We start from the raw sequence: 26,846 nt of genomic DNA, 5'->3' as shown, positions 1-26,846 counted from the left end.
TTATTTATTTATATACACACATTCTTTCTCTCTCTCTCTCCTTTTTCTCCCTCTGTCTCTCTCACTATACCCCTCTGCGTTTCCCCCTCCCCCTTTTCTTTCTCCCTGGGCCTCCTGTCCCATGATCCTCTCATATCCCTTTTGCCAATCAACTGTCCAGCTCTTGGCGCCATCCCTCCCCCTCCTGTCCTCTCCGATCATTTTGGATCTCCCTCTCCCCGTCCCACTTTAAAATCTCTTGCTAGCTCTTCTTTCAGTTAGTCCTGACGAAGAGTGTTTTGATGTGTATTGCTTGAATTTCCCGCATCTGCAGAATTCCTCGTGTTTGCCTTTCTAGGTTCACGTCAGGTCATTCCTTAACTGCATCTGAAGTCTTGATTTTATTGTAGATTTTCAAGCAATGTCACTGTAAATCATGTACATTTGTTTGCATTGATGTATATTGTGAAAACTGTGTAGTTTTGATTGGTTGGTTAGCTGTTTGATTGCATAAGCTCCAAAGTGGCCCTGTTGGAACTTAGGTTGCGTGGAATATTTCTAGGTGCTCGCCTATGGCAAAATGTGTTGCCTCCTCTCATCTGAGTGTTAGTATCTGCAGTTATTTTGACCATTGGCCAGTTTATAATCACAGTGTTGAAAATGAGTGAGTGAATTTTGTATGAACTGTCAGAAGTGTGTGTTCTGAAGTTTGATTTAGTGTATTCCTTTTCTACCATAGCTTGGATATTCAATATTCAGGAGGGATAGACATGAAAGAAAAGGAGGTGGGGTGGCGTTGCTGGTTAAAGATGAGATTAACACAATAGAAAGGAAGGACATAAGCCAGGAAGATGTGGAATCGATATGGGTAGAGCTGCGTAACACTAAGGGGCAGAAAACGCTGGTGGGAGTTGTGTACAGGCCACCTAACAGTAGTAGTGAGGTCGGAGATGGTATTAAACAGGAAATTAGAAATGTGTGCAATAAAGGAACAGCAGTTATAATGGGTGACTTCAATCTACATGTAGATTGGGTGAACCAAATTGGTAAGGGTGCTGAGGAAGAGGATTTCTTGGAATGTATGCGGGATGGTTTTTTGAACCAACATGTCGAGGAACCAACTAGAGAGCAGGCTATTCTAGACTGGGTTTTGAGCAATGAGGAAGGGTTAATTAGCAATCTTGTCGTGAGAGGCCCCTTGGGTAAGAGTGACCATAATATGGTGGAATTCTTCATTAAGATGGAGAGTGACATAGTTAATTCAGAAACAAAGGTTCTGAACTTAAAGAGGGGTAACTTTGAAGGTATGAGACGTGAATTAGCTAAGATAGACTGGCAAATGACACTTAAAGGATTGACGGTGGATATGCAATGGCAAGCATTTAGGAATTGCATGGATGAACTCCAACAATTGTTCATCCCAGTTTGGCAAAAGAATAAATCAAGGAAGGTAGTGCACCCGTGGCTGACAAGAGAAATTAGGGATAGTATCAATTCCAAAGAAGCAGCATACAAATTAGCCAGAGAAAGTGGCTCACCTGAGGACTGGGAGAAATTCAGAGTTCAGCAGAGGAGGACAAAGGGCTTAATTAGGAAGGGGAAAAAAGATTATGAGAGAAAACTGGCAGGGAACATAAAAACTGACTGTAAAAGCTTTTATAGATATGTAAAAAGGAAAAGACTGGTAAAGACAAATGTAGGTCCCCTACAGACAGAAACAGGTGAATTGATTATGGGGAGCAAGGACATGGCAGACCAATTGAATAATTACTTTGGTTTTGTCTTCACTAAGGAGGACATAAATAATCTTCCAGAAATAGTAGGGGACAGAGGGTCCAGTGAGATGGAGGAACTGAGCGAAATACATGTTAGTAGGGAAGTGGTGTTGGGTAAATTGAAGGGATTAAAGGCAGATAAATCCCCACGGCCAGATGGTCTGCATCCCAGAGTGCTTAAGGAAGTAGCCTAAGAAATAGTGGATGCCTTAGTGATAATTTTTCAAAACTCGTTAGATTCTGGACTAGTTCCTGAGGATTGGAGGGTGGCTAATGTAACCCCACTTTTTAAAAAAGGAGGGAGAGAGAAACCGGGGAATTATAGACCGGTTAGCCTAACGTCGGTGGTGGGGAAACTGCTGGAGTCCGTTATCAAAGATGTGATAACAGCACATTTGGAAAGCGGTGAAATGATCGGACAAAGTCAGCATGGATTTGTGAAAGGAAAATCATGTCTGACGAATCTCATAGAATTTTTTGAGGATGTAACTAGTAGAGTGGATAGGGGAGAACCAGTGGATGTGGTATATTTGGATTTTCAAAAGGCTTTTGACAAGGTCCCACACAGGAGATTAGTGTGCACACTTAAAGCACATGGTATTGGGGGTAAGGTATTGATGTGGATAGAGAATTGGTTAGCAGACAGGAAGCAAAGACTGGGAATAAACGGGACCTTTTCAGAATGGCAGGCAGTGACTAGTGGGGTACCGCAAGGCTCAGTGCTGGGACCCCAGTTGTTTACAATATATATTAATGACTTGGATGAGGGAATTAAATGCAGCATCTCCAAGTTTGCGGATGACACGAAGCTGGGCGGCAGTGTTAGCTGTGAGGAGGATGCTAAGAGGATGCAGGGTGACTGGGCTAGGTTGGGTGAGTGGGCAAATTCATGGCAGATGCAATTTAATGTGGATAAATGTGAAGTTATCCACTTTGGTGGCAAAAATAGGAAAACAGATTATTATCTGAATGGTGGCCGATTAGGAAAAGGGGAGGTGCAACGAGACCTGGGTGTCATTATACACCAGTCATTGAAAGTGGGCATGCAGGTACAGCAGGCGGTGAAAAAGGCGAATGGTATGCTGGCATTTATAGCGAGAGGATTTGAGTACAGGAGCAGGGAGGTACTACTGCAGTTGTACAAGGCCTTGGTGAGACCACACCTGGAGTATTGTGTGCAGTTTTGGTCCCCTAATCTGAGGAAAGACATCCTTGCCATAGAGGGAGTACAAAGAAGGTTCACCAGATTGATTCCTGGGATGGCAGGACTTTCATATGAAGAAAGACTGGATGAACTGGGCTTGTACTCTCTGGAATTTAGAAGATTGAGGAGGGATCTGATTGAAACATATAAAATCCTAAAGGGATTGGACAGGCTAGATACAGGAAGATTGTTCCCGATGTTGGGGAAATCCAGAATGAGGGGTCACAGTTTGAGGATAAAGGGGAAGCCTTTTGGGACTGAGATTAGGAAAAACTTCTTCACACAGAGAGTGATGAGTCTGTGGAATTCTCTGCCACAGGAAACAGTTGAGGCCAGTTCATTGGCTATATCTAAGAGGGAGTTAGATATGGCCCTTGTGGCTACAGGGATCAGGGGGTATGGAGGGAAGGCTGGTGCAGGGTTCTGAGTTGGATGATCAGCCATGATCATAATAAATGGCGGTGCAGGCTCGAAGGCCGAATGGCCTACTCCTGCACCTATTTTCTATGTTTCTATGTTTCTAACCAGGACTCCATAGAGTCATCAGAGGTTATATTTATTGCCTTCCTAAAATAATGACATGTTTTTTTTTCTTGAGTGGAACTGATGTCATCTGAAATTAGAAGTGATTGCCTTAGGTTTGCCAGTTGGGAATTTATGCTGATATTTGAGAGCCTGTAAAATATTATTAGATCCAACTGTCAAGAAGGTGGCTGTGCAGCACTTAATGGAGAACGAAGGGCATGGCAAGGCACAGAAGTCATAGACGCTCACAGCAACCAAGGAAGACCCCGGTTGTGATGACTACTTGCACTACTGGAACTGGACTTCAGAGGTCAAGGGAGTGGAGCTGCCCCAGTGCAATGGCTTTTCCACTTAGAAAACTCTCCCACACAGGTTGCAAATAACTTTCATGGTTGGATATAATGGACATCCAATCAATCAATTGATATTATATGAGAGTGTTAATCTACATTATTGCACAGGCAGCTAGCTATGAGTAATATTTCTGAGTTCTGATTAAATTGTAAATGGAAATTGGTTTATTTAACCTATTCCTCTTGAACCTGTATGAGATGTCTTGTTTGTGAGAGAAGCTGTAGATACTGACCTTTGTTGTTTTATTCATAGAAATTTGGACAATAAGTGGTAAAGAAGCAAAATTGGTTAGCTTGCGTCCTGAATTCTGAGTACTTTTCTGGTCACAGAATTACAGAGAAGATCTGATGCACAGGCAGTATTGCAGAGGAAATTTAAAAAGTTCTAGACAGGACTTGAAATCTGTAACTAAGAAAAGGTCGGAGAAGAGTTTTTTTGAAGCAGACTGAGGGCAGACTTAATTAAAGTATTTAAAACAAATCTTAACAAGGATGTCAAGAACGCCTCCTCACCCTGAGAGTGATAAGAATGTGGAGCTCACTGTCTTAACGGGTGGTAGTGGTAGAAAGCCTTACTGCAGTAAAAAGTAGTTGCATGAGCTGCCATCTTGGTCAATGTCTCCCATCCACTACATAATGTACTGGGTGGGCACAGGAGTACATTCAACCAGAGACTCATTCCACCGAGATGCAGCACAGAGTGTCATAGGAAGTCATTCCTGCCTGTGGCCATCAAACTTTACAACTCCTCCCTTGGAGGATCAGACACCCTGAGCCAATAGGCTGGTCCTGGATTTATTTCATAATTTCATAATGCAATGCAGAAGGGAGGGGGGAAAACAGGAGAGCAGTCGGGATAGGGAACTCAATAGTTAGAGGTGCAGATAGGAGGTTCTGTGGTCGTGACAGAGAATCCAGGATGGTTTGTTGCCTCCCGGGTGCCAGGGTCAGGGATGTCTCTGATCAATTGCATGACATTCTGAAGTGGGAGGGTGATCAGCCAGATGTCGTGGTGCACATCGGTACCAATGACATAGCAAGGAAGAGTGAGGAGGTCCTGGAGAGTGAGTATAGAGAGCTTGGTAGGAAGTTGAAAAGCAGGACCTTGAGGGTGGTAATCTCAGGATTGCTACCTGTGCTACATGCCAGTGAGGGTAGGAATAGGATGCTCTGGAGGATGAACAAGTGGCTGAGGAACTGGTATAGGGGGGCAAGGTTTCAGATTTCAAGATAATTGGGACCTCTTCTGGGGCAGGTGGAACCTGTACAAGAGAGACGGGTTACACTTGAACTACAGGGGGACCAATATCCTTTCAGGGAGGTTTGTTAATGCTGTTGGGGAGGCTTTAAACTAGATTTGCAGGGGGATGGGAACCAGAGTGCCAGAGCTGACAGTGTGGCTGGGGTGAAAATAAATGATGTTAAAAGTTCAAGCAAATCCGCTAATAGAAACGTTGTGAGTGGTGGTAAAAATCTTCTGAGGTGTATATATTTCAATGCTAGGAGTATTGTGGGGAAGGCGGATGAGTTGAGGGCGTGGATTGACACGTGGAATTATGACGTTATAGCAATTAGTGAAACTTGGCTACAGGAAGGGCAGGACTGGCAGCTTAATATTCCAGGGTTCGGATGTTTCAGATGTGATCGAGGCAGAGGAATGAAAGGTGGGGGAGTAGCATTGCTTGTTAGGGAAAATATTACAGCAGTGCTCAGGCCGGACAGATTAGAGGGCTTGTCTACTGAGTCCTTATGGGTGGAGCTGAGAAACAGGAAGGGTATGGCCACATTAGTGGGATTGTATTACAGACCACCCAGTAGTCAACGAGAATTGGAAGAGCAAATCTGCAGAGAGATAGCAGGCAACTGCAGGAAACATAAAGTTGTGGTGGTAGGGGATTTTAATTTTCCATATATTGATTGGGACTCCCATACTGTTAGGGGTCTAGATGGTTTAGAGTTTGTAAAATGTGTTCAGGAAAGTTTTCTAAATCAATATATAGAGGGACCAACTAGAGGGGATGCAATATTGGATCTCTTGTTAGGAAACGAGTTAGGACAAGTGACAGAAGTCTGTGTAGGGGAGCACTTCGGTTCCAGTGATCATAACACCATTAGTTTCAGCTTGATCATGGACAAGGATAGATCTGGTCTGAGGGTTGAGGTTCTTAACTGGAAGAAGGCCAAATTTGAAGAAATGAGAAAGGATCTAAAAAGCGTGGATTGGGACAGGTTGTTCTCTGGCAAGGATGTGATCGGTAGGTGGGAAGCCTTCAAAGGAGAAATTTTGAGAGTGCAGAATTTGTATGTTCCTGTCAGGATTAAAGGCAAAGTGAATAGGAATAAGGAACCTTGGTTCTCAAGGGATATTGCAGCTCTGATAAAGAAGAAGAGGGAGTTGTATGACATGTATAAGGAGTAAATCAGGTGCTTGAGGAGTACAAGAAGTGCAAGAAAATACTTAAGAAAGAAATCACGAGGGCTAAAAGAAGACATGAGGTTGCCTTGGTAGTCAAAGTGAAGGATAATCCAAAGAGCTTTTACAGGTATATTAAGAGCAAAAGGATTGTAAGGGATAACATTGGCCCTCTTGAAGATCAGAGTGATCGGCTATGTGCGGAACCAAAGGAAACGGGGGAGATCTTAAATAGGTTTTTTGCGTCTGTATTTACTAAGGAAACTGGCATGAAGTCTATGGAATTAAGGGAAACAAGTAGTGAGATCATGGAAAATGTACAGATCAAAAAGGAGGAGGTCCTTGCTGCCTTGAGGAAAGTTAAAGTGGATTAATCCCCGGGACCTGACAGGGTGTTCCCTCGGACCTTGAAGGAGACTAGTGTTGAAATTGCAGGGGCTTTGGCAGAAATATTTAAAATGTCGCTGTCTACAGGTGAGGTGCCAGAGGATTGGAGAGTGGCTCATGTTGTTCCGTTGTTTAAAAAAGGATCGAAAAGTAATCCGGGAAATTATAGGCCAGTAAGTTTAACGTCGGTAGTAGCTAAGTTATTGGAGGGAGTACTAAGAGACAGAATCTACAAGCATTTGGATAGACAGGGACTTATTAGGGAGAGTCAACATGGCTTTGTGCATGGTAGGTCATGTTTGACCAATCTATTGGAGTTTTTTGAGGAGGTTACCTGGAAAGTGGATGAAGGGAAGGCAGTGGATATTGTCTACATGGACTTCAGTAAGGCCTTTGACAAGGTCCCGCATTGGAGGTTAGTTAGGAAAATTCAGTCGCTAGGTATACATGGAGAGGTTGTAAATTGGATTAGACATTGGCTCAATGGAAGAAGCCAAAGAGTGGTAGTAGAGAATTGCTTCTCCGAGTGGAGGCCTGTGACTAGTGGTGTGCCACAGGGATCAGTGCTGGGTCCATTGTTATTTGTCATCTATATCAATGATCTGGATGATAATGTGGTAAATTGGATCAGCAAATTTGCTGATGATACAAAGATTGGAGGTGTAGTAGACAGTGAGGAAGGTTTTCAGAGCCTGCAGAGGGACTTGGACCAGCTGGAAAAATGGGCTGAAAAATGGCAGATGGAGTTTAATACAGACAAGTGTGAGGTATTGCACGTTGGAAGGACAAACCAAGGTAGAACATACAGGATTAATGGTAAGGCACTGAGGAGTGCAGTGGAACAGAGGGATCTGGGAATACAGATACAAAATTCCCTAAAAGTGGCGTCACAGGTAGATAGTGTCGTAAAGAGAGCTTTTGGTACATTAGCCTTTATTAATCAAAGTATTGAGTATAAGAGCTGGAATGTTATGATGAGGTTGTATAAGGCATTGGTGAGGCTGAATCTGGAGTATTGTGTTCAGTGTTGGTCACCAAATTACAGGAAGGATATAAATATGGTTGAAAGAGTACAGAGAAGGTTTACAAGGATGTTGCCGGGACTTGAGAAACTCAGTTACAGAGAAAGGTTGAATAGGTTAGGACTTTATTCCCTGGAGCGTAGAAGAATGAGGGGAGATTTGATAGAGGTATATAAAATTATGATGGGTATAGATAGAGTGAATGCAAGCAGGCTTTTTCCACTGAGGCAAGGGGAGAAAAAATCCAGAGGACATGGGTTAAGGGTGAGGGGGGAAAAGTTTTAAGGGAACATTAGGGGGAGCTTCTTCACACAGAGAGTGGTGGGAGTATAGAATGAACTGCCAGACGAGGTGGTAAATGCGGGTTCTTTTTTAACATTTAAGAATAAATTGGACAGATACATGGATGGGAGGTGTATGGAGGGATATGGTCCGTGTGCAGGTCAGTGGGACTAGGCAGAAAATGGTTCGGCACAGCCAAGAAGGGCCAAAAGGCCTGTTTCTGTGCTGTAGTTTCTATGGTTCTATGGTTCTAATTTCCTGGCATAATTTACATATTACTATTTAACTATTTATGGTTCTATTGCTATTCATTATTTATGGTGCAACTGTAACGAAAACCAATTCCCCCCCGGGATCAATAAAGTATGACTATGTTATCATTGCTATAGATCTAGTGCTGGTGGTAGCTTCTTTTCAGTTGGCACATACACAATGTGCCAAATACTCTGTTGTAAATTTCTGCCTTTCTCTCAGTGAGAGGAGCCTGAATATTGTGTTGTACTACTTTCGGATTAGCTGGCGGGGGTGTAGTAGCACCGGTACTGGACTTTGAGGCGAATAGTCCTGGGTTCAAATCTGGCTGGCCCCTTGTACCGTTTCCATTTGTGTTGGGTTGAGCATGAAAACTTGGCCTCGTTTAAAAAAACAGAAAGATGCTAAGGAAATGGCAAATTGCCACCTGCTGCGCCACAAGGTGCAAAAAGGAACACCAACTTTTGGACTGACAAATCTGTAATGATAGGTAATAATGGCATCTCTGTTGAGTGTGATGTGCTCCACAGAATTTCATAAGTATTGCTTTATTTTATTTTTAAAGATTCATGATTTACTTGGGTGTAGCTTCTTGATGAGCAATTGCTTAGTTTTACTTTATAAAGCAGAATGTTTATTTCAAAAGTTAGTTCTGCTCTGATTGATTTGTTCATTGTTATATTAATGCATATTTATTCAAATTCACAAGAGGTGCAGATGAATGTTTACTGGATGATGTATTCATCTCCTCGGATTGATGTAAAACATCCAGTGGTAGTGCCTGAAGAAAAGCGGGAGTCCCAGTCAGTATCTTTTTAAAAACAAATACAATAATGGAAAGATTACTGGCCAAAACGCTTCCAGCCAAGCTCTGGTAAATTAATCCTGTCACTTCTATCTCTTTGTTTTGCGGGTGAGCTTCCAAATGATTCTTCCTCAAGCGCAAATCCAGATCCCTTTTGAATGCCCTGATGAATTCTTCTTCCATGATAACACTCTGATTCCTTTGATTCTATCCAAGCGACAAGTTTCAGATTACTCCTCCCTATGCAAACCACAAATAGCTACCCTACACATTCTCCTTGAATCTTTTTCCTGGACCTAAAATTTGTGCAACCTGGTTCTTAACCGTCCATTGTGAACCTTCTTTGCTCCAAGGAGCAAAGTCCCAGTTTCCTCAGTCTAACTTTGCAGTTCATATCCTCCATCCATGAAACCAAGTTTTCTTTATCTTCTCCAGGATTTTTAAATCCTTTCTAAAGTGCAGTGAGTGATCAATATTGGATGCAGTATGTCAGTCATAGTCTAACTTTGCATTTTCTATCGGTTGGACAATGTTATTTTGCACGTGAGTGCAATTTAAGAACTGTGAGCAGAAGTAAGCCATAAAGTCCCGAGCAGCAACTCTGCGATCTGAGAAGATGCTCTGACCTTGACTTCATTTCTACTTCCTGCTCTTGCCCTTTAACCCTTGATTTTTCAAAAGACTGAAAGTATGTCTATTTCAGGCCCGGGTATATTCATGAGTCAACCCCTACACCGGAGTAAAGAAGGGAAAAGGTATGTGACATGCTAAAAGAAAGAGAAGAGGGGAAATTAAGTGGGTATTCCCTTATTCTGAAACTATGTCCACAAGACCTTTTCTCATAAATTAGTTTCTTCATCCTCATAGTCAACCTATTGAACCAGCAGGGTACAGTACTCAGGGTGTGGTTTCACCAAACGGTGTAGTTCTGCAGCAACTGATCTCTGCTTGGAATCCATTCACTTTGCAAAATAACCATTGCAGTAGATTCTGATTAATTTGGGCACATCGGCACCAGTACATTTGGCTCAGTTAAGTGGCTGTCCCAATTAGTCAAAATTTCATGGAAACATAAAAGGACAAACTGAGTAACATATGTATTTAAATAAATACAGAGCAACAAATCAGAATGCTATTGGAGTACCATAAAACTGTGTATTACATCCAGTTACTTACTCCTAATACTTATCGATGGAGGAAATCACCTGTGTTGTGTTCTTTTGACTCTAAGTGTACAAAATCAATGCAGACACTTAGTGCAGATAATGGACTTTCTTCAAACAATGCATTCTACAAATCTTTGTTTTTATTGTAACATCCAAGATGATTGTTAATACCTTCAAATTCTTTGTAGTTTCTAACTTGTTGAAGTAGTGAAAATGTTTCATTTTCACTCCCTGCTGTTCCTGACGTCTCCCAAGTCTGAATTGAAACCGCGGTGAGCAAAGCAGTTCTGAATTGTCTTGCTGCTTATTTCTCACTAACTATCAGTAACAAAAATTGCTGTTCTTTTCAGCACAAACATACTCAGCTGATGCTATTTTAAAAACTGTTCGCTTGAAGCATTGTGTATGGTGCTGTGTCCTATGGACTGATGCGAGTTAGAAACCGTTTGGCAACAATTTCCTGTTCCAATTAAATGGCATAGTGTTCCAAATAAACAAAGGGAATTTTCCGGCTGTTTTCTCGATTTGCTTTTGTTCTTTAAGAGTTGTTCTAAATAAGTGGCTGCCCCAATTAACCGATGGCCCAATTAACCAGAATCTATTGTATTCCTTTTGCATTCCAGATCAATTGCTGCCCTCCTCTCCCCATGCCAACTTTCTGTATTTCATTTATGAGGATAGCTCTTCATTGCCTTATAGAACATTACGGCACAGTCCAGGCCTTTGGTCAATGATGTGCTGATTTTTTTAACCCACGCTAACATTCATCTAACTTTTTCTCCCCCATAGCCCTCCATTTTTGTATCATCCATGCACCTATCTAAGTATCTCCTAAATGTCCCTAATGTATCTGCCTCTACCACCCACCTCTGATCACACATTCGACACACCTATCACTTTGTGTAAAATCTTATCTCTGACATCCCTTATATTTTCTTTCAATCACCTTAAAATTATACCCCCCGCCCCCACCCTCATATTAGCCATTTCTGAAATAGGAAAACTCTCTGGCTGTCCACTTTCTACACACACCTCTATCAAGATGGTGTCTAGCTGTGATTTCTTTCAAGGTCGTGGCTCAGACTTGCTTGTTTTTTTTTAAGTTCTTAGTAGTTTTGTGGGCAGAAAGGGGACTTAGGGGTCATGTTCAGGTTTAGGAGTAGGCAACTTTGAGTGATCCATGTAAGTGGACCCCAAGATCCTTATGTTCCTTCACACTGCTAAGAATGCTGCCATTTACTTTGTATTCTGCCTTCAAATTCAACTTTCAAAAGTGAATCACTTTACACTTTTCCTCTTTGAATTCCATCTGCCCCTTCTCATTGCGGTTCTGTATCCTCTCAATGTCCCATTGTAATCCATGACAGCCTTCTACACTATCCACAACACCACCACCTTCATGTCACCTACAAACTTACTAATCTACCCCAAATTTCTGAATGTGCTGACCACGGAAACCTTGTCAAACACCTTACTGAAATCCATATACATCAGATCCACTGCCCTACCTTCATGGAAACCTTGTCAAACACCTTACTGAAATGGATGCTAAGAGGATGCAGGGTGACTTGGGTAGGTTGGGTGAGTGGGCAAATTCATGGCAGATGCAATTTAATGTGGATAAATGTGAAGTTATCCACTTTGGTGGCAAAAATAGGAAAACAGATTATTATCTGAATGGTGGCCGATTAGGAAAAGGGGAGGTGCAACGAGACCTGGGTGTCATTATACACCAGTCATTGAAAGTGGGCATGCAGGTACAGCAGGCGGTGAAAAAGGTGAATGGTATGCTGGCATTTATAGCAAGAGGATTCGAGTACAGGAGCAGGGAGGTACTACTGCAGTTGTACAAGGCCTTGGTGAGACCACACCTGGAGTATTGTTTGCAGTTTTGGTCCCCTAATCTGAGGAAAGACATCCTTGCCATAGAGGGAGTACAAAGAAGGTTCACCAGATTGATTCCTGGGATGGCAGGACTTTCATATGAAGAAAGACTGGATGAACTGGGCTTGTACTCGTTGGAATTTAGAAGATTGAGGGGGGATCTGATTGAAACGTATAAAATCCTAAAGGGATTGTACAGGCTAGATGCAGGAAGATTGTTCCCAATGTTGGGGAAGTCCAGAACGAGGGGTCACAGTTTGAAGATAAAGGGGAAGCCTTTTAGGACCGAGATGAGGAAAAACTTCTTCACACAGAGAGTGGTGAATCTGTGGAATTCTCTGCCACAGTAAACAGTTGAGGCCAGTTCATGGCTATATCTAAGAGGGAGTTAGATATGGCCCTTGTGGCTATGGGAATCAGGGGGTATGGAGGGAAGGCTGGTGCAGGGTTCTGAGTTGGATGATCAGCCATGATCATAATAAATGGCGGTGCAGGCTCAAAGGGCCGAATGGCCTACTCATGCACCTATTTTCTATGTTTCTATGTTTCTATGAAATCCATATACATCAAATCCAGTGCCCTACCTTCATGGAAACCTTGTCAAACACCTTACTGAAATCCATATACATCAAATCCACTGCCCTACCTTCATGGAAACCTTGTCAAACACTTTACTGAAATCCATATACATCAGATCCACTGCCCTACCTTCATCAATTTGTTTTGTCACTTTGTTAAAGAATAAAATTGGTCTCATAAGGCACGACCTATCCCTTACAAAGCCATGTTGACCCTCCCAAATAAGACTATGCTTGTAAGAATCCTTTCCAATAGTTTGCCCACTGAGACTCACTAGTCTATAATTCCTAGTGTTATCCCATTACTTTTTTTGAACAATGAAGTTATATTTACTGCCACTCTCCAATTTTCTGGTACTACTGTGGCCAGTGAGGATGCAAGGCTCATCACCAAAGGCACAACAATCTCTTCTCTCACTTCCTATAGTTACCTTGGGTATATCCCATCTTGCTCCAAGTGTAACCTGTCCCTTTTTGTACAGGTCATGCCCCCCCCCCCCCCAAGAAGAGTAATCTCTTATCACTTTATTCTGGTTTCTGTTGGCAAGGCAGAGTCATCTGTGTGCCCACTGTGCTCCAAGAGAGGAACCCTGGAGCATATCCTCAGCGGCTGCGCAAAGGCACTTGGTGAGGGACGGTACAGGTGGAGGCATGATCAGGTCCTTGAAGACCATCACTGAAGCCGTCAGTGCAGGAGTTGAGTGGGAGAAGCGGTCCCGACCCTCCAAGCAGACCATTGCCTTTGTCAGAGCTGGGGAGCAGCCAATACCTGCCAAAAGGACATCTGCGTGCATTCTGACCTCTGCAAGGGACTGGCAGCTGTTGATGGATCTTGAACGGCAGCTGAAGTTCCCCAACCATATCGCAGCCACCACCCTGCGACCAGACATTGTCCTAGTGTCTGAGCCTACTAAGCAAGTGGTGCTGCTGGAGCTGGAAGAGGCCTTTGAAAGGAAGCTCTCCAAGTATGCAGGACTGGTCAGCAACTGTCAGCAGGCTGGATGGAGAGCAAGGTGTCTCCCAGTGGAGGTTGGTTGTAGGGGATTCGCAGCCCATTCCTTAGCTAGAGCCTTCAGCATTTTGGGCATCGAGGGAGAGAGGAAGAGGAGAGCCATCCGCAGTACCACTGATGCGGCAGAGAGGGCCTCAAGATGGCTGTGGCTCAAAAGAGGGGAGCCATCTAGACACAAGCTGGGGTCTGATACAGCCACCTGGAGGAGGCTGTATGATGTTGAAAGACCCAAAACACTCGATGATTCCAGGAACGTCACTTAAGATGTGTCCAGAAGCATCAGTAGATGTATGTACACAACTAGCAAAGTGGAATCTCTCCCATTTACACTCATAATCCTGCCAAAATTTTATTTATGTCATACTCTTCCTCAGGGCTAACATTGTTCCAGTCAATATTGGAGGTAACTGAAATGTCCCAATATTATACTACAGTACTTGCATACTGGTATATCCCTGCAGATTTGCTGCTCTGTCTCCCTCTCACTATTACTGACATGTAGAGAAACCTGGTGGCATGGTAAGGCCCTCCTAGTTTACTTTAACAAAGTGGATTGGTGAATGACCTCTCAAAGACTTCCCTTCTTCCTCAATGGGTAGAGATGCCTTACATTTTTTTAACCTTACCCCATGTTTCGTAAACATCCTGGATCCAGGAATAATAAAATTCTGGTTTTGCCCTCCTCTATTTTTTGAGCTTTGATGTGATTATTGGCACTACTTCATAATCATACACAGTGACGACTTCACTGTATATTCATATTCCTGCATCAATTCTTCATGGTCTCTTTCCAGCTACTGCTATCATTGGAGTTGGTGATGGAGATTAGCCCTGGTGCTGGTGGGAGAGGATGCTGGTTCACTTATTCTTCCAATGGATTTGAAGGATTTTGCAGAGACAATTTTTGTCGCCCCTGTTAAAAGTTAGCCCTTATCTTGGAAGCACACTGGAGGACAGAAATCACTGCTGTCTCATTGAGCCTGACCTTCATGCTGGTTTGCAGTCATGACCTTAAAACACTCTTCTCAGGAAATCAAAAGTGTAGCATGCCAGTATTGGTATGCCTCCAACTTTCACCCTGCCCTCAAGTTTACCTGGTCCATTTCCAATACCTCCCTCCCCTTTCTAGATCTTTCTGTCTCTGTCTCAGAGACAGCTTATCCACTGATGTCTACTATAAGCTTACTGACTCTTACAGCTATCTGAACTATTCCTCTTCTCACCCGGTCTCTTGCAAAAATGCTATCCCCTTCTTGCAATTCCTCCGCCTCCGCCGCATCTGCTCTCAGGATGAGGCTTTTCATTCCAGGACGCGGGAGATGTCCTCCTTTTTCAAAGAAAAGGGCTTCCCTTCCTCCACCATCAACTCTGCTCTCAAACGCATCTCCCCCATTTCACGCACATCTGCTCTCACTCTATCTTCCTGCCACCCCACTAGGAATAGGGTTCCCCTGGTCCTCACCTACCACCCCACCAGCTTCCGGGTCCAACATATTATTCTCCGTAATTTCCGCCACCTCCAATGGGATCCCACCACTAAGCACATCTTTCCCTCCCCCCCCCCCCCGCTTTCCGCAGGGATTGCTCCCTACGCGACTCCCTTGTCCACTCGTCCCCCGCATCCCTCCCCACTGATCTCCCTCCTGGCACTTATCCTTGTAAGTGGAACAAGTGCTACACATGCCCTTACACTTCCTCCCTTACCACCATTCAGGGCCCCAGACAGTCCTTCCAGGTGAGGCGACACTTCACCTGTGAGTCAGCTGGGGTGATATACTGCGTCCAGTGCTCCCGATGTGGCCTTCTATATATTGGCGAGACCCGACGCAGACTGGGAGGCCGCTTTGCTGAACACCTACGCTGTGTCCACCAGAGAAAGCAGGATCTCCCAGTGACCACACATTTTAATTCCACATCCCATTCCCATTCTGACATGTCTATCCACGGCCTCCTCTACTGTAAAGATGAAGCTACACTCAGGTTGGAGGAACAACACCTTATATTCCATCTGGGTAGCCTCCAACCTGATGGCATGAACATCAACTTCTCTAACTTCCGCTAATGCCGCACCTCCCCCTCGTACCCCATCTGTTATTTATTTTTATACACACATTCTTTCTCTCACTCTCCTTTTTCTCCCTCTGTCCCTCTGACTATACCCCTCGCCTATCCTCTGGGTTCCCCCCCACCTTGTCTTTCTCCCTGGGCCTCCTGTCCCATGATCCTCTCATATCCCCTTTGCCAATCACCTGTCCAGCTCTTGGCTCCATCCCTCCCTCTCCTATCTTCTCCTATCATTTTGGATCTCCCCCTCCCCCTCCCACTTTCAAATCCCTTACTCACTCTTCCTTCAGCTAGTCCTGACGAAGGGTCTTGGCCTGAAATGTCGACTGTACCTCTTCCTAGAAATGCTGCCTGACCTGCTGCGTTCATCAGCAACTTTGGTGTGTGTTGCTTGAATTTCCAGCATCTGCAGAATTCCTGTTGTTTGCCATAATTGGTGTTGAGTTTCAGCCTTTGTTGAGGAACTGGTACCTGGGATTTTTATTCTTGCTGATGATTAGTACTGGAAGTTATCCAGAGACTGCTGTGTACATGGCCCAGCTTTTTAATTTTCCTTCCTGCTACTGAAACATTAATTGTGAGACCTGCATTTTTTGTCTTCTCTATATTGTTGATTCTAACATGAGCCTGGGTTTCTGGTTACTGTCTGCAGAATGTTCTGCGCTCGCTTGGAGAAGTATGGTCTTGGATAGACAGTACACCATGGAAGAGTGTCATTGTGGTTACAGAAATACTTTCCCCTGACCATGAGCATTTTTAACTTGGGAGTATTTCATCCCCTGTGCTTGTTTGTAGTTCCCATGTTCTGTGCTGCACTCCTTTATGGAGTCATCAACCCTTCTGTTTCTTTGTACTGAATATTGGCTTGGAAGTAGCACAAATCTGTCAATTCCTTCTGTTCCTACCCTTCTGAGCAGCTAAATACTTATTGTCCTGTACTCCTTTAAGTTGTGGAATGGCCACCTCCTGGGATGCCTGATCCTTGAGAAAATTTCTGCTGCTATTGTTCCTGAGCTTGAATTTATTTTGCCTGAGGCTTATCCTTCACAAAGCCCTTCATGCCGACAAAATGCAGGCCATAAATCTCAAAGGGTCTAAAACGGGTTTAGTTTTCTTCACCCTTGCCTTTTTGAAATACAATTATTACTGCTTTGTTACCCTTACTGTAATTATCCATAAAAGCTGCTCTCCATAAACACGGATGCTTCCCCTTGATCTTTGGGCCCCGAAGAGGGCAATGAGTTATTTGCCAGATTTTACAGCTTTTCCTTTGCTTTGGCAGGTAGTAGGGTTGGGGGAGCAGGTGCAGAGAGGAAGGGCATTGATGCTTAGTTTGAGCTACTAAAGTAATAGTGTTTGCTTTCCTTGTATCCTTGTTAAGAGTGATTTGAAGAAGGTTTCTCAGTTGGAATGTTTTCGGGCCAGTAACATCCCTGTGTTAGTTTACATATGCAGTTTTCCTAATGAGACTTGGAGAACTCTTCAACAAAGCTCTCGTTCTTCAAATCAGGATCAGGTTTAATATCACTGGCATGTGTCATGAAATTTGTTGTCTATGTGGCAGCAGTAAAATGTAATAGAAAAGAAAATGTGAATTACATTAAGTGTATATATTAAACAGTTAAATTAAATAAGTTGTTGAAAATTAAAACTAAAAAGGTAGTGAGGTAGTTTTCGTGGGTTCAATGTCCATTCAGAAATGGGATGGCAGTGGGGAAGAAGCTGTTCCTGAATTGTTGAATGTGTGCCTTCAGGCTTCTGTACCTCCTTCCTGATGGTAGCAATGAGAACAAGACATGACCTGGGTGATGGGATGGATGATGCTGAGGATGTTCTACGAGTCTGTGGTGGCCAGTGCGATCATGTTTGCTGTTGTGTGCTGGGGCAGCAGGCTGAGGGTAGCAGACACCAACAGAATCAACAAACCCATTCGTAAGGCCAGTGATGTTGTGGGGATGGAACTGGACTCTCTGACGGTGGTGTCTGAAAAGAGGATGCTGTCCAAGTTGCATGCCATCTTGGACAATGTCTCCCATCCACTACATATTGTACTGGGTGGGCACAGGAGTACATTCAGCCGGAGACTCATTCCACCGAGATGCAACACAGAGCATCACAGGAAGTCATTCCTGCCTGTGGCCATCAAACTTTACAACTCCTCCCTAGGAGGGTCAGACACCCTGAGCCAGTAGGCTGGTCCTGGACTTGTTTCCTGGCATAATTTACATATTACTATTTAATTATTTATGGTTTTATTACTATTTAATTATTTATGGTGCAACTGTAACGAAAACCAATTTCCCTATGACTACTATAATGATGCCTTCTTTTTGAGGCATCGCTGCTTGAAGATGTCCTGGATACTATGGAGGCTAGTGTCTATGCTGGAGCTGACCAATTTTAAGTTTCCGCTGCTTATTTCGATCCTGGTGCCATAGCTATCACCACTCCACCCCCCATACCAGACTTGTTTGGTTTTGGACTTGTTTTAGCAGACTGGGAGACAGGTTTATGGAGAGAGATAGGAACAGACAAGTTAGAAAAGTGTTTGATTGGAGTATCAGGCAGGAAATTGGAAGCTTAAATTGGAAACACATGTTCTCAGGGAAAAGTACGGAAGAAATGTGGCAAATGTTCAGGGGATATTTGTGTGGAGTTCTGCATAGGTGCGTTCCAATGAGGCAGGGAAGTTATGGTAGGGACAGGAACCGTAGTGTACAAAGGCTGTAATAAATCTAGTCAAGAAGAAAAGAAAAGCTTACAAAAGATTCAGAGAGCTAGGTAGGGACATGTTTCTAAGGTAGGGACATGTTCGGCACAACTTCGTGGGCCAAAGGGCCTGTATTGTGCTGCAGGTTTTCTATGTTTCTATGAATTAGCGGTCCTGATAGTCGAACTGATTGACTATGATCCAAATCTCCATGCCGAGGCTGTTGGTCTAATAAAAACCAATTGGTTTTCTTTTGATATTATTTTGTGTGGAACCTTGTATCCTTTACCAGCTTTATGAATGATCATTTCAATGAATTTAACTAAGAGAGTCACTCACCCTTGACAAAGCTATGCTGGGTCTCTGCTCGTGTGTTGTATTTACTCAAATAATTGAATTACTCTTCTCTACTGACAGGTTTGAGTAGCTCAATAACAATTCACTTTAAGCTGGCAGTTCTAACGTTACTTGTTTTCCCCCAGAGCCTTCACAAATAACAGTGAGTGTAGCAATTTGGAGAGAATGGCATAACTTCCAAATTGAAAACTATGAATAATTACAGCAATCCTTTCTGCATTCTCTAAATTTACTTCCTTTAATACTGTCAGAAACATCAGGTCATGTAGAAACATCAGTTCCATGACCAATTATTTTCTGCGTTAGCATTTTCAGAAGCGAATGGTTTTTGTATTTTCTCTGATTTGTATTTTTATCCGTTCGCTCTCCCTTAAAAATAACGATGCAGAGTTCTGTGTAATAAACCTGACATTGCATTTATATCATACACTCAATGGCTACTTTATTAGGTACACTTGTACACTTGCTCGTTAACATAGATATCTAATCAGCCAATCATGCAGCAGCAACTCAATGCATAAAGGCATGCAAAAATGGTCAAGAGATTCATATGTTGGTCAAACCAAGCATCAGAATGGGGAAGAAATATGATCTAAGTTTCTTGGACAACGGAATAATTGTTGGTGCCAGATGGGGTGATTTGAGTATCTCAAACTGCTGATCTCCTGGGATTTCCATGCACAACAGACTCTAGAGTTTACAGAGAATGGTGCGAGAAACAAATAACCATATGCCTTGTTAATGAGAGAGATCTGAGAAGAATGGCCAGACTGATTCAAACTGACAGTAACTCAGATAACCTCCTGTTACGAAAGTTGTGTGAAAAAGAGCATCTTTCAACACACATGTCGAACGTTGAAGTGGATGGGCTGGAGCAGCTGAGGACCACAGTTGGTTCCACTCCAGTACCTAATAAAGTGACCACTGAGCATATATTGATTTTATGTGGAGTCATAGGAGACTTCAGGAATCTGTAGACTGCTGGAGAAACTCTGGGTCAGGCAGCATTTGTGGAGGCAGAGAGATAGTTGATGTTTTGGTCATGGCCCTGCTTTAGGACTGAATCTATAGAGGGGAAATAGACAGTACAGAGAGTGTTGGGGAGTGGTGAGGTAGGGATTGGCAGACAGAAGTTGTAACCAACTGAGTTGAGACGTAATAGGCAGATGGAGCCAGGTGGGGGAGGGGTGGAATCAGTCAACAGATGAGGAAAGATAAAAATTGGGTAAGATGGAGGCAGGTGGAGGGATAAGGTGGTGGAGTAGAGACAGTGTTTGGGAAGGAATAAGTGGAGACGTTAAAGGGCTGCAAATTCTGGATGATGATGTGGAGCCAGATCATTGAGGAATGATGGATAGATGGAACTAGTGGGTGAGGGGGATGAAGGTCCAGTAGTTTGTCTGCAGGTGATGGACAAATGGAACCATGTGGGGGAGTGGGAAAAAGCAGGGTAATTGGTGGGGGGGTGACGTGCTGGGAGGGATGGTTGGAAAGGAGGTGGGGTACAAGAACCTAGGTGGATCAGAAGAAGTATGAAAGCAACACGATGTGCGCATTATCTGCGATGGGAAAATTTGGTGTTTGTACCATTAGGTTGTAGATTAGCAGACAGAACATGATGCTTGTGGTTTGTGTTTAGACTCACTCTGGCAGTGGAGAAGGCCAAGGACAGACAGGTTAGTGTAGGAATGGGAAGGGGAACTGAAATTACATTTATTTATTTATTTATTTGAAGGTGATTTTAGCTCTGGGCAAATGACTATCACTCACTAATATGTAATGGTGTGTTTGTGGTGGGGGAAAAGGGAAAGAGAGGAATATTTTTTTTTGGCAGGGATGCTTCTTTTCTTTAGATGTGACGTATCCATCTAAACCAGTAATTTAATCAACTTATCATGAATTTTCAGCACTTCCATTTGTTTCAGATTTTATGCATAGTTTTTGGTACAGTGTTGTCTGATTAAATTTGCTGTTCTAAGGAAGAGGGAATGATTGCAGTGAAACAGTGAACAGAAGATTTTGTATTAGAAAAATATAACTTAATTTTCCTTGATTTCAATTAGGATCTATATGAAGCTACCTTCACTTCATAGAGCTAGTGCAATATTTGACATGGATGGTAAATTGTACTGAGGATAATTTTGTACTAGATCTGTATTGCCAGCAAGATGCCTACTGCAATGTTGCTATTGTAAACACTTGAACATGTAGGGCTATCAGGCCGATCAATGCCTCCACCATTAATTCACCCACCACCACTACTTTTATCATTTCCTGTCAGAGTCACCTTATGTGTAGACACTCTTCTAGCTCATCACTTAATGTACATACAGTCATTCTGTGTATATAAGCTAGTCATATGAACTTATATTTATTAATGTTAAGTGTATTCTTTATATTATTCTGATTTTACATTGTATGAGATCCAGAGTAATCATCATTTTGCTCTCCACACTTGGGTACTGAAGAATGATAATAAACAACGTTGTATCTTGAATGTTTTGGTGAAATGAAGGCACAAACTTTATAATTTTAAGCTGAAAAGTTCTTAAATTAACAAGGGGGAAAAATGGAAAGTACAGGTTGACTGAATTGTTTAAATCTAAATGAGTTCTGAAGATAGTCATAGTCATACTTTATTGATCCCGGGGGAAATTGGTTTTCATTACAGTTGCACCATAAATAATAGTAATAGAACCATAAATAGTTAAATAGATGCTGACATATTCTCTTAAAAATCCAATTCAAATGAATTATAAATTCAGGAAACACACATCAAAGTTGCTGGTGAACGCAGCAGGCCAGGCAGCATCTCTAGGAAGAGGTACAATCGACATTTCGGGCCAAGACCCTTCGTCCTGACCCTCCGGCCCGAAACGTCGACTGTGCCTCTTCCTAGAGATGCTGCCTGGCCTGCTGCGTTCACCAGCAACTTTGATGTGTGTTGCTTGAATTTCCAGCATCAGCAGAATTCCTCGTGTTTGCGTTTATAAATTCAGGAAGTGAGCTGGTAAGCAAAATAAAAACAGTAACCAAAAATTGAAAAATGAGTAAAGTGTCACAAGTAATTTCTGGTGAATGAATGACGTGTAATTTAAAAACTGCAAGAGTAAGTGTCAATAACCTGTGGCAGCTTATTTTGAGGATGTTACTGGCGAGGCTGTAATACAAGCTTTTGATGTAACTGGGATGAATTTTGCCATTCATTTTGTTTTGAAACTTGATTGGCTTGATATGTGATATTCTGATCAATAATCTGTTTGTCTTCCAGGTAAGCCAATATTTTCAGTGGACATTCATCCTGATGGAACCAAGTTTGCAACAGGTGGACAAGGTAAGCCAAGCTACAAGCTGCCTGCCATTTAGAGGCAGTAAGAGCCAGAGACTCAAGGTGTCCCCTTTCATCATTTGACTTGTAGTTAGGTGAAATTCCTGTAATGTTGGCAAATGTACATGTTAAGTTGGGAAGCAGGTTATTTTCCTTCATTTTGTTCTTTCTATCATGGATTACAGATTCTGGGTTTGTATTTGGCTTTGCTACAGGAATAATATGATTTTCCTGTATGCATTGGGCTTTAAAGTGCCCACTTGTGCTTAGCTGCGTAATATTTATTTCTTTTATTTAGAAATATAACACAGTAGCAGGCCGTTCTGGCTCAATGAGCCCATGCCACCCAATTACATCCACGTGACCAAATAACCTACTGAATTTTTTTGGGAATATGGGAGGAAACTGGAGCTCCCAGAGGAAACCCACAGTCAATGGGAGAATGTTGGTTCTTGCAATTCCTACCCCTTGATTTGTTTTGGTTCCTTGGGTAGGGGTTTCCTTCACCCATGCAACCAGACCTTTCCTTGTCATTATGGAACCAAAAAGACTGCTGCTTGAGTTCTTTTGTTTTAAAATCTTAACCTATCAATTAAAATCTTATAAATTACTCATTTTATGTCTGCAGGGGAGGATTCAGGGAAAGTTGTCATATGGAATATGCCCCCAGTTGTTCGAGAGGAGGATGAGAAGAATGAGGCTATCCCCAAAATGCTCTGCCAAATGGATAACCACTTGGGTATGTGTGAAATATACGTGAAAAGCTTCTTTAGAGTCTCACAAATTTACTGCTGTATATTTCAGTGATATTCCACTCATTCTAGTGCATAGAGGGCTCCATTTAGAGGGCTGTATATAATTATAGAACATTGACCTTAGAAGAGTACAGCACAAGAACAGGTCCTTCAAGTCAATGATAGCATTTTTGGCTATCCCATCTACCTGCAGTGGACTACATCTATCCATTCCATACCTGTTCATAACCCTGTCTACATGCCTCTTAAATGCTACTATCATACCTGCTGCCACTACTTCCCCAGCAGAGTGTACCAGGCACTTAATATACTGTGCAATTAAACAAACATCTGCCTTTTAAATTTCCTCCTTGTACTTCTAGTATTGACATTTCCACCCTAGGAAATATTACTAATATCTACCATATCTTTGTTTTTCATAATTTTATATACATTCTTGAGCCTCTGATGCTCCTGAGAAAACAATCCAAATTTGTCTACATTTTCCTTGTAGCTAATGCTCTCTAATCCAGGCAACATCTCGGTGAACCTCTTCTGCACCCTCTCCAAAGCCTCCACATGCTTTCTGTGATGCACTGACCAGAATGGCACTTAGTACCAAATATTTGGCCTAACAAAAAGTCAGGTACAGCTGCAGCATGACTTCCTGACTTTTATGCTGAATACCATGAAAGTTGAAGGCAAGTGCATCTTTACCACCACTATTCTGGTGTTGCCAGTTTCAGGGAGCTATGGACTTGCACCCCAAGTTCCCTCTAAGTCAATGTTCTGATGGTCTTGGCTTTTACAGTACACGTTCCACTTGCATTTATTCCACCCCCCACTCCCGCTTGATCTAACAGCAATATGAAATACTTATTTAGTTTTCCCCTCCCCCTCTTTCTGTGGTTCTAAATATAAAGATTTAAAGTTTAGCTTTATTGGTCACATGACACCTAGACATCAAAACGTACAGTGAAATGCACCATTTGCGTCAACGGCCAGCATAGTCCAAGGATGTGCTGGGGTAGCTATGCCTTCTGGCACCAACATAGCACACATACAACTTGTTAACCCTAACCACATGTCTTTGGAATGGGGAGAATGCACAAAATCCTTACAGATAATGGGGGAAATTGAATCCAGGTCACTGGCACTGTAATATGCAACGCTAATTGCTGCAGCATAAACTTTCTCCTTTATCCTTGAGTGGTTGTAACTTCTCGTTGTTACAAGCTAAACACATTCATTTTTTGTGAGTTAGCTAATCCTTCAATATATAATTTAAAATAGACATTCCATATGAGCAAAGCTACTAATTAGGTAGTGAATACTGAATTTTCCAATTTCAGATAATCCACTTTCCCTGTGTTCCACCCATGGTGTCTCTGCCTTTGTTGATTTCTTCAATTTCTAACCCCCCCTCTTAAGTTCATTTATCACCCTTCCCCATATGGTTCCATCTGTCCTTCATCTCTTTCTTCTCTGGTTCCACCTATTAATTTCTGATCTCTTTCTCTCCCTCCCTCTCACTTCTATATGGCAGCTATTTTCACTCTATGGTCTCATCCAGTGCAAGGTCTTGCCTGAAATGTCAACCAAATCTCTGTCTCCACAGGTGCTGCTTAACCTGAGTCCTTCTAGCAGTTCAGTTTTTGCTGTTAATTAGGTATATCACTAGCCATATTCATGTATCTTATTTTAATATCAGTAGCTTTTTACTCAAGTAGAATTACATGAGAGGCTGTTAATCATTTCTCCAACTAAAAGGATGAACATTTTTTGACATTGCTGCTTCTGCTGCTGTATAGCTTCATTTGGACTGTGTTGATTAGACGAATTAGTATCTTTTGTTATACTAATTAATAGTAAAGCCATTTTATTGCGCACTTTGGCCATGTTCTCCGTACTTTGGACACAGCACCTCAATCAGAGGATAACTTTTGCCGCATGTAACTCAACAGGAATGAGATTCCATGTGGGAGAGTCTTCGTAAAAATTATTGAGTATGTCACTGGCTAAACTTGCTGAGCTCTTGTTCTTTTTCATTAAAGTTTTATTTATTATGCTATGTATTTTTGTATATAACCAGTAAATTACACATCTAGTCTTTTTTTTTTGCAGCCTGTGTAAATTGTGTGCGTTGGTCTAATAATGGTTTATACCTGGCATCAGGTGGAGATGACAAATTGATAATGCTGTGGAAGAGAGCAGCGTAAGTATTTCAGTCCATATGGTCACTGAGGCTTCACAAGAATATAGACTTGAGTAGCTGTTTTTGTTTTGAGCTTTTGAAAAATAATGATGTCCAGTAATGATGCAAAGAGTATCAATCTTGCACTACAGTGCAGTACTTACAGATGTAATAGTTTTACATAAGCTGTTACACTTTATATACTCAGTGGCCACTTTATTAGATACCTCCTGTACCTAATCATTCCGTGGTCAAAGTCACTTGTGTAGATCACATTTCTTCTCCATTCTGATGTTTGGTCTGAACAACACTGAATCTCTTGAATATGCCTGCGTGCTTTTATGCATTGAGTTGCTGCCACATGATTGGCTGATTTGGTGTTTGCATTAATGAGCAGATGTGCAAGTGTACCTAATAAAGTGAGTTTATTACAAATTGATCAAGTACAATCCAAAATGTACTGCTTTGAATTATTACCAAATGGCAAAGTAAATATTTGCAACACATAAATCATTCAAGGCTGCCAAATATAATTGGTTTGAAATGAGATTGGACATAGTTTAGTTAAGGCATATTTAATACATTGTCCTATCAATGTATGAAATGCTTTAACATTTTGAAAATTTAATGATGTAAAGAAACTAAAGTCATGTTTTATGTTGATAACTGTGTGACTGTTTTCTGCAGGTATATTGGGCCAAGCAATGTCTTTGGCTCTAGTAGCAAACTAGCTAATGTGGAGCAATGGCGGTGTGTTTCTATTCTCAGAAGTCATACAGGAGGTAAGAGCTTAAGGTCACGTTATATGTGTCCTGGTGAGTTGGGAAAGTCCTGACGAAGGGTCTCGGCCCAAACCGTCGACTGTACCTCTTCCTATAGATGCTGCCTGGCCTGCTGCGTTCACCAGCATTTTTTGTGTGTGTTACTGGGAAGGTGAAAGATGCTTTTACCTTTCAAATAGATTTTGCACAATGAAATATGGCAGGTCTCCTTGTCTTTTATGTGCATTATTTTAATTTTTCAAGTATATAATTTTCTTTTAAACCCTGTATAGTATCTGCCTGATGAAGATCTATGGTAAAGTAGTTTACATTATTACAGATATAAGTATGAAAAATATTGAAACTTTTCTCTTGATTCGTATTATATTTTGCTGATTAAAAGCAAATGACACTGCTGCTTATTAAAACCTTAAATTTTATAAGTTGTTTTATCATTTGTAGCTTCTTCATATTTCAGAGTTACATGTGTGTAGTTATTTTTGTATGTAGAGTACAACTGAGATGAAGTAGGAAACAATATCCTGAAGTCAGAAGGAAGTAGGAAAATATCATGGTTTAAATATAATATGGCTTTAGGTTGCTTTTGGTTAACACTACTGAATTGTCCTAATTATTTTAATGAGCAACTCTTCCATATTCTGGTCATTTTCTACAGTTGATATTCAACTTCCTACATAATAAAAATAATTCTAAGCTTTTCCAAGAAATGTCACTCTCAAATACAGGTGGCTCTTTGTCTCCATATGAATCCACACATCCTTTGTTGATCTTTTTTAATTGTGTAATTAAAAAAGACACTCATTTTTCACATGGATAGCAAATTTGCCATCGTGCTTAATTTTTATCCTTACTATTTTTTTTTACTTTATTTTTCAATAACCTTTTAAACTATGCTAGTTTTGTTCTGTCTTATAACCTCCTTGTGATAGCTCTTTTGTATAAGAAATGATTTTTCATCCACTCTCCTTTTAGCCACAAGTCCATGTGGTGTATTCTATTGAAAGTTATGTAATTTGTACTGTATCCATATTATTATTAAA

General features: G+C 41.9%; 1 protein-coding gene across 2 annotated transcripts in view; it reads left to right on the top strand.

The window, feature by feature from the left end:
* The window catches only part of hira (histone cell cycle regulator a), a 140,805-nt gene that overhangs the window by 22,259 nt on the left and 91,700 nt on the right, over positions 1 to 26,846 (top strand). For both annotated transcript variants that reach the window (XM_072245413.1, XM_072245421.1), the window contains 4 exons: positions 22,040 to 22,102; positions 22,725 to 22,835; positions 24,955 to 25,045; positions 25,712 to 25,806. In XM_072245413.1, the coding sequence (XP_072101514.1) occupies positions 22,040 to 22,102; positions 22,725 to 22,835; positions 24,955 to 25,045; positions 25,712 to 25,806 (360 nt within the window). The remainder of the gene's footprint in view (positions 1 to 22,039; positions 22,103 to 22,724; positions 22,836 to 24,954; positions 25,046 to 25,711; positions 25,807 to 26,846) is intronic.

The sequence above is a fragment of the Mobula birostris genome, chromosome 2, assembly GCF_030028105.1.
Source record: "Mobula birostris isolate sMobBir1 chromosome 2, sMobBir1.hap1, whole genome shotgun sequence".
NCBI classification, from domain to species: domain Eukaryota; kingdom Metazoa; phylum Chordata; class Chondrichthyes; order Myliobatiformes; family Myliobatidae; genus Mobula; species Mobula birostris.
Note: the sequence above shows the minus strand (reverse complement) of the source record. Positions and strands in the feature narration are given on the sequence as shown.